General features: G+C 39.2%; 1 protein-coding gene across 7 annotated transcripts in view; it reads left to right on the top strand.

The window, feature by feature from the left end:
* Window positions 1-14,189, top strand: part of DUSP22 (dual specificity phosphatase 22) — a 63,891-nt gene that overhangs the window by 21,675 nt on the left and 28,027 nt on the right. For all 7 annotated transcript variants that reach the window (XM_042938104.1, XM_042938103.1, XM_042938108.1 and 4 more), the window contains one exon: window positions 2,754-2,836. In XM_042938104.1, coding sequence (XP_042794038.1) covers window positions 2,754-2,836 — 83 coding nt within the window. The remainder of the gene's footprint in view (window positions 1-2,753; window positions 2,837-14,189) is intronic.

Genomic DNA, 14,189 nt, shown 5'->3' with positions numbered 1-14,189 from the left:
CCATGTTGCTGCTTGACAGACTCTGGTTTGAGCAGCAAAGGACTAAGTTCCACTCTTTTGATTTTGTGCCCAAGGAGAGCTGGTGTGAAACTTCATATGCATGTGAGTGGGCTGATAACCCCATGGTCATGTCTTACAGCTGCATTCACAGCTTGTTACCACAGTGCCTATGGTTGTAAGTAGTCATCCAGAACCATCAATAATTTGTAGTCCTAAAGAGTAAGAGTTCCGATGTCATCATCCAAAAGTATTGGTTAGGCACTTTATGTACTCTCAAATAGTTAGAGCATGTGCTTATGGAATAAGGTAATCCCAGAGTGGTGTATCAGTACAGACGGCACTCTAATAAAACAGAAAGGAGCACAAAACAAAAGGAACATTATTGTCTAAGAGTTGCTTCTCCTTTCTTTAGAGCCCAACAATCTGTTGTCTCATATGTGGTGTCAAGTGGTTCTCTGTATTCAAAACAGCATATTTTTATTACCAAACCACATTTTTTGTTTATTTTGTGTTATAAAAGTATATTTATGAGGTAATGAAAATGTTTTAAAGTTAGATTGCAGAGGCATCTGGGTGGCTTAGTTGGTTAAGTGTCCGACTCTTGATTTGGGCTCAGGTCATGACCTCACAGCTTATGAGTTTGAGCCCTGCATCAGGCTCTATGTCGTCAGTGAGGAGCCTGCTTGGGATTCTCTCTCTCCCTCTTTGCCCCTCCCCTGCTCTTATTCACTCTCTCTCAAAACAAAGAAATAATCTTTAAAAAAATGTCTAAAAAAAAGTTAGATTGCAGTGATGGTTCAAAAACTCTGAATATACTAAAAACCATTGAATCATATACTTTAAAAGGGTGAATTTGTAGCATGTGAATTATGTCAAGGAAAGCTATTTTTTAAAAAAGGAAAAAGTATATTTAAACAAATATTTAAAATTCAAATTCTGGGCAGAATCAGAATCCAGAAGATCCTGCCCTAGAGTGTCAGGAGGCTGCTTTGAAGCACTCCACCAGCTGCTCTGTATTGTCCCACCCTGTATTGTCCCACCTTGTCTGGGCTCTTCTGTGAGCACCCAAAGCTCTAGCTTGATCTTGCTTTACCACTTGGCTAAAACATACATACTGGTGGTGATTAGAAAAATTGCATGTTGGTGAGAATGTGGAAGCTGACTGCCAGTGAGATCTTAAATGATTCTAGTTCCTATTTAATTCAAACTCACTGATGCCAAAACTTGTGATAGTTGGGGGCAGAGTGGGGGATGGTGTTTGGAATTGAATCCCCCTATGTTTGGTGTAGATGGCTGCTGTGTAAATCTGAATTTGAAACTGGAGATGGTTGATTGATGAAGAAAACCTTAAAACCAACATTTTAGTATTACTTTTAAAGATTTCTTGTCTGACTTTATAAAGTGGTGCATGTTTATGAAAGTGCAAAATGTTTATGAAAGTGTTTCAGTCTCTACATAATCATCAAGGCTTATTAAAACTGCAGATTCCTCAGCCTTGCCATAGACCTTGAACTAAATTGGAGCCCCGAACAAGCCCCCCAGATAGTTCATAGACATGTTAAGTTTTCAGAACCAGTTATGTTGAGTATACCAAAAAAAACCCCCAAAAAAACCCAAAAAAATATAAAAAAATATTAAAACACGTAATTCCATCTTTTCAAGATTATCAGTATTAGAGCTAATTCCTTGTAGCAATTTTTCCATATATGTGTTTGTCTTTATTATGCTTTTATAAATTGAGCTCATATTCTACTTATTGTTTGGTACCTGCATTTACAGTCTGCTTAACATTATATCCAAAGCATTTTCCCATATCATTAATATTTTCCAGAAACATGAAAAACATTTGACTTTCAGTCTTTTTTAACTTTCTATCATTTTACCCTGTGTCATTTAAAAAAGCTTGTCCCAGATCAGGACATGGGCATAGGGGGAGCTGTTTCTTGGTGGACCCGTTTTGTAGGTTAGCAGAAGGGTTCCAACTTGAGGATATTCATTCAGTCTTTCTTGTACAGTATTAGACAGGAGCATTAGAAGAGAATGTAATTTGGTGTTTCCCTAGTTTCATACGCAAATAATTTAATAACCAACTGGTAACTTATGGACAATTCTGTTTGAGATTTCCAGAAAATGTTGCATTTTTACTTTGGCCCTGAAGTGAATTGTAGGTGTAAAACACAGACTTATCTGCATTTAAACCCATCCCTGCCTTTAACATCAGGGTAAAGTCATCCCTAGCAGATTCCTATATGTTACATAGCAAGTGGCTCTTTTGTATTTGATTGTAACTTAGATTATTAATTATTAAGAGGTAATTTTTTAATATTAATACATATTAAACAACTTTATAGTTAATATTTCATATAAGACTAACCTGAGGGTCTACAATTTAACAAATGGCAACTATGAAATGACCTCATAGTTTCACTTCCCTTAAACAGCAACAATCATGATTACATGATTCTAAATATAAATATAAATCTACATAAATCTAAATATATTTCAAGTTTTAGGTGACCACTTTGTATCAAAAAAAATCTGCCAATCACAAATAAATTTAGTTATCTGCAAAATACATTAAAGCAATAGTCCTAAATTTTCCTAGATATAGATTATTCTAGATTGGGTATGGCCAATTATGAAGTTTCAAGAAAGAAATATGCAGGTCATATTGTATTTTTTCCTGGCTAAACTTTAGGATTAATTCATTTGCAGAGAAGAATAAAATGCTCATGTTCTTTCTTCTACGACAGATGCCAGAGATGCAGAGCAATTGAGCAAGAACAAGGTGACACATATTCTGTCTGTCCACGATAGTGCCAGGCCTATGTTGGAGGTAAGGGAGAGCTACATGCATTTATCTTTATTTGTGTTTCCTGGGAGTGCATAGGACATTAGTGAAGGCAACTACCTTCTCTCTGACTCAATGTGCCCCTATTCATGTTGTGTACCTGTGGGCATATTAATTTTGTTTCCAGGCCATATTTGTGTCTATGCCCTGTCTGTGGCATGGCAGAAGAATGTATTCTTTTTCTGATTATACTCCTGCTACATTGCTAGCTTGGCTTTCTTCGCTAAGTACCAAAGAATAAGTTGATGCCGCATTTACCTCTAGATGTTAAAGACATTTAAAACTCATTTGCATTCTTTAAAAAAATTTTTTTTTAAATGTTTATTTATTTTTGAGAGAGAGAGCATGTGTGCGCAAGCAAGCGGGGGAGGGGCAGAGAGAGAGAGACACAGAATCTGAAGCAGGCTCCAGACTCTGAGCTGTCAGCACAGAGCCTGACGTGGGGCTCAAACTCACGAACCGTGAGATCATGACCTGAGCTGAAGTCAGACGCTCAACCGACTGAGCCACCCAGGCGCCCCTGTTTACTTTGTTTTCAATAATATCCTTAGCTTTAGAATCCAAAAAAATTCAGCCTGCTCATTTCCTGATTTTTTTTTTTTTCCCCATTTGAGCTCAATTATCTACCATTTACATTTAAGGACAAAAGACAATGGAAGATAAATTGTCACTGGAGATTTTCCGGGGCTTCTGGTACAGGGACTATCAGTGTAGAAGCTCTTGTTATGGCTTAGGTTTTCGAGTAAACAGGGTGTGTCTGCCTGTACACTAATTCCAAAAGCACCTTCACGTCTTCAATTTTACCCTAATGGATGGTTTGAGCTGTTGGCCAGGAGTAAAATCTACTTCTATTTTTTAGCCTTGACAGAGCCCAAGTTACCTTTTTTTTTTTTTAGAAAATAATACATGTGTGGTTGTGACCCATAGGTGTTCTTCTATTTTAGGATGGGGTATTGGAAGGGGAGGGGTTACTTGTTCTGGAAGAAATAATCCTAGTTCAAGCTGTTTTCATTTAAATTCACATTATGCAAGAGCAGGTAACATACTTTTATTTTAAATTTATTTTCCTTATCCATTAGAGCTGCCAGATTTCAGTTAGTGTAAAGACATGAGAACATAGTGTAATAAGTAATTCTATTAAATGTTATAGTACCAGAGAACCATTGATGGTGAACAAACCTCTGTTCACTTCTCCAGATCTGTGAGTTCATACTTCCTTCTGTTGTTTCAGCTCTGGTTTTTTGTTAAGGTGCTATAATTTGTGTTGCAGCATGATTTTATTGAAAACAATAACAACAGCACATCATTTTTTGGAGATTAACAGTTCCTTTGAAAATAGCTACTCTGTTTCTTCATCTGTCAACAATAGTTTTATATTTAAAATATAGCCAAGCTATGGTCAAGATAATAAGTTAAACACAAACTGGTCATGATTGACTTCCTCTTAAATCACAAGATGAGGCTTGAGGTTTCCTTTATTTTAATAAATTACATAGCTGTTCTTTCCACTCTCATCCTCCGGGCCTGCCTCACTACTTTATACTCCATATAATGGAACACATTGCCATGCATGAACACGGCCCTTAAATCTGTTCACGTTGTAACTTCTGTCCAGAACCAAGACCCGCACATTAGAAATAAAAAAGCTCTGGACCTTTTTTGTCCAATCTCCCCCACGTTACATGTGGGAAACAAAGGGCTAGAAAGTAAAACAGGTTGGATTATAACCCAATATAAAGAGACACTCTTTGTGTAAAAACCTCAGAGCTGTGGAAAAACTGTGTTTCCCCATCAGTATTCTTTTTCATTCCCTTACCTCAGTCTATAAGGACTGCCTTGGGAAAAAAAAAAAGAAATTCTGTGCCTTTTCTTTAGAGGTGGCTTGTATTTAGCAACATCCTGTTGTAGTCTTTGAATGCTGTTATTTACCTCAGCTTGATAATAAGTACTTTCCAAAGTTGCCTTTAAAAAATGGTGAAATAAAGACATGCCAGTCAAACTCAAAAAAAAAAAAAAAGTACTTTCCTGTGATTTAATATTCATTAAGAGTTAGACCATCATTTTATAGCATAATATACTTTAATGTTTCTCCTCTTATTTTGTTCAGTTTTAACTTCACAGGTAATTAATAAATACATTCCTATAAAAAAATTAAAACAGTAGTCTCTCTGTACAAGTGGGAAAACTCAGTCACCAAAAGTTATTTCAACTCATGTGCTCACATTAAGTTACTGGGATACAGGAGATTCACTAGGGTCCCAGAAGTTGCAGAACTTTGTTTAGCTCTCTGCCTGGTGCATAAAGGGACTCTTGTGTCTTAAATTGTAAATTCAGTTCCAGAAGCCATGATCTTACCCAGCCTGAGGTGAATCAGGGAAATTGTTTGGAGTTGGTAGATTGAGGGATGGATTTTATTCTTCAGCAGCTCTGTGTTATGCTAGCCTTGATCACTGGAGAGAAGTAGAGCAGGGATGAAAGTGAGAGGGCAGGTTGTGTGCAGAGCCAAGCAACTGCAATAAGTTGAACCCCAAACTGGTAAGAAGCCCTAATATAAGGTGAAGGGATAAGGCATAGGAGACGAGATAGCTGGGACCTCCTTCGTGATCTGAAATCTTCAAAGCCATGCATGTTTATTGAATGGCCTCTAACTTACTCTGGGCAACACTAGTCTGGAGCTGGTCTGGGAGTGGCAAGGTTGTTATTATTGAAAATCGGAAGGGTTTCAGTGCTACTAATTCCATGCAGGAGTTTCCAAGCCCTGCTGCCATGTAGCCACTACACTGTAAATACTTCTTTTGTTCATTTCCAACAAATATTTGAATGGGTTTAAAAGCAATGGGTGCTTAGCATCAAATATCAAAGGCTTTTATAATCTTTACGTACGCTCTTATTGTAATGGAAGCTAGGTGAAAGAGGGTAGTCATATTGTGCAATATGGTTTCTAGTACAGAGCTCATAGGTCAAGGGCTTTGTGAAGATTCTAAAAGGGTAGATTGTTGAACAATAGCCCTGGGATGTGATACTTTGCAAAAAATAAAGAAGTTTAGGGAATTTAGCACACTATTGGCTCCTCTGGAAGATCCACATATTTATTAAAAGCTCTCAAGTTCTGCATTGAAGATACACACTTATCAATCTTTCTAAACAGGGAACCAGTTTGTGTGTGTGTGTGTGTGTGTGTGTGTGTGTGTGTGTGTGCGCTGCTTATGTAACACACTATCTAATAACATCCCATGGCACTATTTTCTGCTGAATAGAGTCATGGACATTTAGATTAAGGAGGACTCAGGAAAGGGGTCTGCTGGCCATTAGAGTCCAGGGTGAGCTTTCTGGGTGAGCACTTGTTCAGAGGGATACTTACACAGCTAGTAAGCTAAGGTGACTGTGATCAGGGAAAGGGTGCTAAACCCGATCTTATTACCAAATGGGGCTGCCTTAATATAGATTGTTGTGAGAACCTAATATTGGTAGGATGGAAAATTGCATAGTTTTTGTGCTTGTTACATCTTCCGTGGTCATAATGATTTGTAACCTGTTGTAACACCTGACCAGTGACCATTCTGGTGCATCTGCCATGAAAAGCCTCATGAATATGCTAAAGACATCTTTAGTTATGCATTTATTGATTTTACTTTAGGAAGGACTTTTAAGGAACTTGTGATTTGGTTGATTTCAGTTAAATTAGATGTGATTCTCTATTATTTAGGTACTTTTTAGAAGGGTTTCCCAATATAATGTTAGGGTGTTGTACTCTTTCTAACAATCCAAAGGCAGAAAAGAAATGAAAGAATAAAAGGTGCTGTTCTCAGGGTGGAGGGGCTGGGCCTCACCTCACCTCTGGTCATCTAGTAAAGCCAGGTGGTCTTTGGTGCTTCTTCAGTGGATGAGACAAGGTTTATCTATCTTTTGAATCATGAGGCAAGGTGGTCAGCCAAGATAAAGAGGTCCAAAGCCCCAATTTCTTTTTCTCCAGAAGAGTATCTGAGGAGTAGATTTTCTGGGATGATGATTCTAAGAAATAGTAGAAACTTGGGGGCCTATATATTCACTTGAGTCAGCCCTAAATTAACATCTACAATTCTGAAGAGCTCTGACTCCATTTCTATGCCTACTTTTTCTGTGTTTGACATAGGAATCCCAGATGAACAGGGTCCCAGAGATCACTTACTTTGATTCTACATTGTGTAGACAAAGAAGCTAAAGTTCAGAGACATGAAGGGACTTGCCCACAATCCCATAGTTGATCTGTGTAGCTTAATAGGAACCTGGATCTTCTTTCCCAAGCCAGAGATTTCCCCAGAGTGCCTTACTGCCTTGGTCCTCTCCTTGCAGGACTGATGCTTCTGAATCTGCAAGCAATATTAGTAGATATTGCCACATATGCTTTGGAAAGGGTTATACCATTTGTGCCTTTGCTGGCAATGTATGAAAGTTCCTGTTTTCCAATACTGCCACCAGCACAGAGTTCTATTCTTCATTACTTTTAATTGGCAATATTTTTTTTTGTTTGTTTTATTTGTTGTGAATGCTGTCCTCACACTGTTGAGTTTCTTTTCCAAACCGTTCTTGCCTTTGAAGGCAGGGAGTGATTGATTGATTGACTGATTGATTCAACTCCTGCTACGTGCCAGGCCCTGGGACAGATGCTGGAGATAACAGAAGGAATTAATCCCAGTATTTTCCCCAATGAAGCCCTTAGAGTGTAAACAAGATATATATTATGGGTATTTTATAAATACCAGTAATAATTAAGTCCAGTGCAGGAAGAGCTCTGGCTCAGGGTAGGCCCTTAGTACTAGGAATCAAGTAGGAACAGAGGCCAATGAAGATCAGAGAACAAGGTTTTTCCTCTGCCACATGAATCTGGAGACATTTGCAGTTGACCAGGCATTTGACTGGGTTTTTGGAGATGATAAGAATTTGAAAAATCTGGTCTGTTGCATTCCAGCCAGGAGGAAGCTGGTAGTCCCAAGACATGACTTTTGGTAGAGCTCTGATTCCATGACAGTCATACCAATCTCTTTCAATCCTCCAAAAAGACTGAGAGCCCAGCAAGGCGGATGGCAGTGTTCTGGTTCCTTCATAGCATAATCAGACCTGGTGACTTGCTCACATCACCTGTTAGCAAGTGGCAGGGCCAGGGGGAAAATCATTGCCACATTCATTAATTTCAAACAGAAGTTAAGTCCAGACCTGTAATTTAAATATTGAAGGCGGAAAAACCCCTTTGTCTATTTCTATGTGTAGGACTTGGTTGGGGAGTTGATTGCTTTTTCTGGAGTGTTTCCTTATCAGTGAGCTGTGTCTTCAGTGTCTACTGATTGCTCTAGATTTGAGGGGTAGTGAAAACTCCTGTCACAAAGATGGTGTTTTTTTCATATCAGGAACCCCATATTGTTTGTAGGTGCTAAGGAAGTAATATTGAGCAATGAAAGATTTCTCCCTTCCCCTGAAAAAAGAAACAGAACTCTATCTTTCTAATGTAAAAATTTCAGAGGTTGTTTCATTTTTCATTCTGTGTACTTAACCAGAGCACCTGCAGGAAACAAAACTATTTTTTGCTATTAACAAAAATGCTTTAAAAAGTATTCTCATTCCTTTGCTGAACTAATCCTCCAAATAATTTTAATTTTTAAATTATTTATATTTTAGGATTACTAGAAAAAAAACCAGTAGTTTATATGCAGATAGTCAAACCAGGGTATTTTATGTATACCAGGTAGGTTTTTTGAGCTTGAGTTCAGCATGGATATGTATTCTTTCCATTTTAAGTTTTGGCTTTTATACTTTGAACCACTTAAGTTTGTTTTTTTTTTAAGAATAAGATGTTTTCATAAAAGACATTTATTCTTGGTGGTTCTGTTTTATATTTCCTTTAACACTAAAGACATATTTTGAGGTGCCCATGCTCACAATTTCATTTTGTTAGTTTTGTTTATAGTTGGCCACATCTTCTGGTTCTGATACTTATTGTTATCTATATGTCTGTACTGCTGTCTTCATTACCCACTTATTTTGAGGAAACTCTCACCAAGGTGAGATATTCAGTCTACTTGGACAGTGGTGTTGGCAGACTGAGGGGCTCCTTGATGTACTTTGGTTGTCTGCTACATGTCTGTCTGGTGACCCTCCTCATTTCACTACCTCAAAAGTTAAGTTGGTTTCCCAAGTGTAAATCAAACCAGAAACAAGGTGTTAAGTGGCATTTAAAGTTTAAGAAACTTCTATATGCTCTTCTTTCTTCTACCCTATTGCCTGCTCAAGCCCTACCCTTCCTCACAGCTTGGCCCCAGCTCTCCTTCTGAGAAGGACACTCCCAGTTTCCTCCAACCTCAGGACTTCTTCCCTTTTTTCTGTAATATTTGTAGTTTGTACTCTGAGCTGGGTTGTGAATTGTATACACTCTGTGACAGCCTCTGTAGTCTATCAAATGGCTATTTAATCTCTGTTTGATATCTAACTCTTTACTGTGTCCAGGCTCCTCAACTGGCTTCAGGCCTACTGCAGGCAAGTACTACATTGAGATTTCTTTGGGGTCTCCAGTACTCAACCTGGGTCTGGTACACAGGAGTCCCTCTGCAGACACTTACTGATGAACTGAGAGCCACATGCATTTTCAACTCCATTCCAAAGTGGGAAATCAGGTCTTTGACCATTTGTAGTTCATTGAGAGGTGTGAAAGAAGAGCTGTGCCAAGAATGATTTATTAACCATGAGTTATAAGTGAAGCCAGAGGATCTGTTTAATACAGTGTAGCCTCATTTATGTGGTTTGTTTGTTGTGTTCCTCACTTGTCAGTAAGTGATAGCAAAACTTGATGTACTGTTTTGTGGAGTTCTTATGGACTCTAGTTCAGAATTATCTTTTGCTAAGTTATTATAACCAAGAATTCCCTGTGATACTTCTATGATGTTCTGATTGATCTCTTAAGGATCCTTTAGCCACCTTTGGTTTGAATTAGAAGCTTTGTCTTACAAGGAGGAAAGTACATTTTAAGACACAGACAGTGAATGATCAATTAGAAGGTTTGCCATACCCAAGGCAGTATGCTTGAAGTACAGGCAGAGTTGGTTGAGGCATTGTCTCAGACTTCAAGGACTTAATAGCCAGATCATGAAAAGCTGAGAGAACATTCAAGCATAGGGGCTTGTGTTCTGGCTCATGAGAAAGATCCTGTGGTCTTCCTTTGGCAGCCACATAAGCACACTTGCAGGGTGTCACCCCCAGCTCTGCCTTTCTACCTGGTATCCATGTTGGTCCTCAGCTTTCAGGACCCAAGGGCCCACCCTGCCCATGACCTTCAAGTCACAGGAGCTATAGGACACATTTCCCCTAGGAGGATAGGTAATTAATGAAAGCCACATGTTTTATCTTGTACTCACAGAGGTATGGGCAACGATGTTCACTGCAGCTCTGTTTGTAATGGCAAAAAATTGGAGCCAACCCACACATTCAGCAGAAGGGTAGTAATCAATTATGATACAACCATGTTAATAAATACTCTGCAGCAATTCAAAAAGAGAAAGGTTTATAGGTATACACAGGAAAAAGTTAATTGTTAAGAAAAATAAGCAAGTTGTAAAATAATATCTACAATATAATCCCATTTATATAAAATTAAATATCAATTATATATTTCTGTGTGTACATTTATATGCATGTAAATGTACAGGTAAGGGTTTGGAAGGACCATGCCAGATTCTTCAGAATGGTAAGTGGGGTAGGATGGGAAAAGAGGGTAGGAAGGATGAATTTCACTTTTGTGTCTAGTTTTATTTTTTTCACAGTGGGAGTCTCTTCATAGTTTCTTTTTGAATGAAGAAAGGTAGGGAAGGGAGGTAGGCAGGTGGGTGGCCATACCCCTGGTCTCTGTAGTAGTGACAAGTGGATATTGAGGCTTGGCCAGAATGGGTTCTGTGGTAAAAGTGTTCCCTATGGATTCATGTGTGCATGTTGGACATCACACATTACATCCTTGTTGTCCATGATCAGGGGATATAAACCATTCATTTCAGTTATCTTAATCTTGAAAGGGAGAAGGTAGCCCGAGACAAACCTTTCAACTGTCTAGATTTTATTTTTGGTATCAATTAACTTCTATTTGATTGTTTCAGTTAAATGAATTTATGTCCTTTCTTAAGATTCACAAATCCCCTAGTGCAGCTTGAAGCATTGGGTGAGATTTCCTATGTAGATTGGCCAGTGTATCCAATGTGGATGATTTTAGTTAGTTTATTGGCATTGCAGAACCTTCACACTATCAAATTGCTAATGAGGTCCTGGGCCTTTGAAAACAAATCATTGTTTGACCATGGTTTTCAGATTGACAATTGTTTCCAGTGAACCCCCATTGTTTTCACCTCTCTAGGAAAGTCTTTGATGCCACCCAAGTATCAGTGGCACCTACCATACCAAAGGCTTGCAGCAGCTTTCATGTGTTGAGGTAAATTTGTTTGAAGCCAACCCCAGACTTAAATAGAAATGACTCAAATAGAAATGATTATGGTAGGTATCGAAAACTGTCTAGTAATCGCTCTTTCTTGAATCAAGCTGTATCTGAGTTCCGTGTGTGTGGGCAGTCAAGTGCGTAAGAAAGTTCCATCTGGCTGCTGACCCCTCTGTGACAAGCTCACTTGCAAATGGAGTTATAAAACCAGAATTCCAGCATGAATGGACTAAAAGGGGCTTGAAATCTTTATTTCTTCTAGAGAGGAAACGGTGCTTTTTTGTCTTTAAGTGAAACAGATCTATGTTAACCTTTCTTTTCTCTGGCTTTCTAGAGCACCCTGCATTTCAGATGTGAACCTTCTCTTTAGTACTCATATTTATTGTGCAGCCTCTCCACATAACTGAAGACTTTTACAAAGCACTCTTCCTAAACTTTTCTCTAAATCAAGTCCCAGTTTTTTTAGTATTTCTTGCTGAGTGCCCTTTTTTGTCTTTCCTGTCCTGACTCCCCTGTGTGTTCAAGTACTGAGCACACTGTGTGTTGAGTGTTTCTGAAGTGGGTTTGCCTTGTTTGCATCCCTCCTTTTCTTCAATGGGGAATATATCCCATTGATCTGTCAATATCTCCAAACCATGGTCTCAGGAGAAGTATGTAACTTGTGGTCTCCCCTGTGTGCTTCAGCTGGAGTGATAGTATGCATTGATACAACTACATAAATTGCCTATAAATGCTGAAGCACATGGTAGAAATTCTGTCTATTTATGCAAAATATTCAGACTCATGGGCTGGGAAGTTTGGGGAAGACTTTGTAAAGAGGGGTGTTGAGGCAACCTTGTAGAACCAGTATGGTTTGGTTCAGTGGGGAGGTATGTCTCGACTAGGAGCAGCCCTTCACAGCCCTTCCGGACTGGTCAGGAAGGGGGAAATAAGCCCTGGAGCCATAAGAGATGTGTGGAGATTGGCTGATTATAGAGTGGAGAAGGTGGTCAACATAGTGGGGTAAGGGTGGGGCCATACTCAGTTCTCCTTTTGGCTAAATTAGGAGTTATTCCTTCAGATTCAGCAGATGTTTACTTACCTTGTAACAAGGATTGGGGATAAAATACAAAGAAGTAAGATGGGGCCCAGCATTAAGAAGAGACAGGCACAGAAATCCTTGTAACAGTGCAAAGTTGTGAATGCATAACAGAGGTGAGGGGCTCTGGGGCACTTGTGAAAATGGCTAACCCAGCCAGGTCAGCCATGATTTGCCAAGGAGTTGACAATTTGGTGTGGTCTCAAGAGATAACAAAAGTTTTTTAGGTACTGATGGTGAACACAGACAGGGTGGGGGAATGAGATTTCTCTAGGCATGCAGAGGCACCAGATGTGCAAAGGCAAGGCATGTTCTGTGACTTGTGAAAGGCTCATCAGGGCAGAGTGGCCAGGCTGCAGAGACAGGCTCAGAGCAGATTGGAAAGTTTTTATTTGTCAAGTTGAGGAGTCTGAGCTTTATCTGTGAAGCAGAGACTCAGCAAAGATTTATGAACCAAGTCAGGTGACACATTCAGGTTCCTTTTCCAGGGTATTGACTAGGGAATGGGATGAATGAGGGTAATGGATATCAAGGAAACTTTAGGAAGCTCTTACAATAATCCTGGTCAGAAATGGTGACGGTTTGAACTGGGATGCTGAGAGTGGATTTTTCTGTAGAAGTGGAAGAGTCATTTCCACAACGTGACACAGCAAGGTTAAAAATCAAAGGATGAGCAAAGATTTTTCAGCATAAATGAACCAAAAGAAATGTGGCATAGGAATATTTTTATCAGACAAAATAGAATTGAAAGCAAAAGAATAAAATTGGATTAAGGAGGAACTATATAAATGAAACAAAGGAACAATCTGTCAAGAAATTTTAACAGCCATGAACTTGTAGGTACTTCATAAAACGGCTTCATAATACAGAAAGCCATTTCTAAGAATTGTTTATAATTAGATATGGGGAGTGAAGCAAGGGAGAAGCCAGGGATGTCTGAGGCCACAGCATGATGGGCTAAAAGACAGATGTACCACCAATGGATGGATGTGAGCATTCGGGGAGGCAGAGCTGGAATTGAAGAAGCAGCAAGATAAGTTCTGGGTGAAATGCTCATGTGATATTCCCAAATGAATAGAAATATATGTCCAGGGCTCAGGAGAGAGATCTAGGCTGGAGATGAAGGTTTAGCATCATCATTGTAGACTTGTAGCTAAGCCATTGAGATTGAATAAAACCATGCAAGAAAATGCTTCAACAGGATGAATAGGAGGCTAGAGAATGAACAGAATCCTGGGAGCATGGAAGCGTCTGACTTTTATGTGGTGTTAATAACATTGAAAGCCTATAAACACATGCTCCCATCAGTCACGTGTCAGGTGAGGTAGATGAATCTTGATTATTATTCCTAAATTCACACCCCTTGATGGGTGCTAGTTAGTCTCAACTTTTTTGAGTACAGTCCTTGAGGTACTCTTTAGGGGCACCCCAGAGCACAGAGGGGTTAGAGAGAAAAGAGCTCTGGTGCAGATATAATGCAGTTCTGCAGTTCTTTGGCCATCAACCCTTAACAAGAAATTCTTGTGCATGGTTGTGCTAGATGCTAGCACTAGAAGGCAGGAGAACAAGTGACATAGGAGCAAACTCTGGAAAGCTTTTAATAGGGGCCCAATTTTACTAAGGAGTTTAAAAGGGAAGAGCAGCTTAATTTGGAAGATACAACCAAAGTAAGTATCCTCAGAAGGAAATATGTTTTTGGTTCCAGGTTAGGACAGCACAGCATGTAGCTGGCAGACCTTCAGGAAATCTGAGCATCATGGTGGTAATGGCAGAGGATGTCTAGCCCAAGGGAATTGGACAAATTGCAGGCTCCT

This window comes from Panthera leo, chromosome B2 (assembly GCF_018350215.1).
Source record: "Panthera leo isolate Ple1 chromosome B2, P.leo_Ple1_pat1.1, whole genome shotgun sequence".
NCBI lineage: Eukaryota > Metazoa > Chordata > Mammalia > Carnivora > Felidae > Panthera > Panthera leo.
The sequence above is the reverse complement of the archived record's forward strand: the minus strand, read 5'-3'. Positions and strand labels throughout refer to the sequence as shown.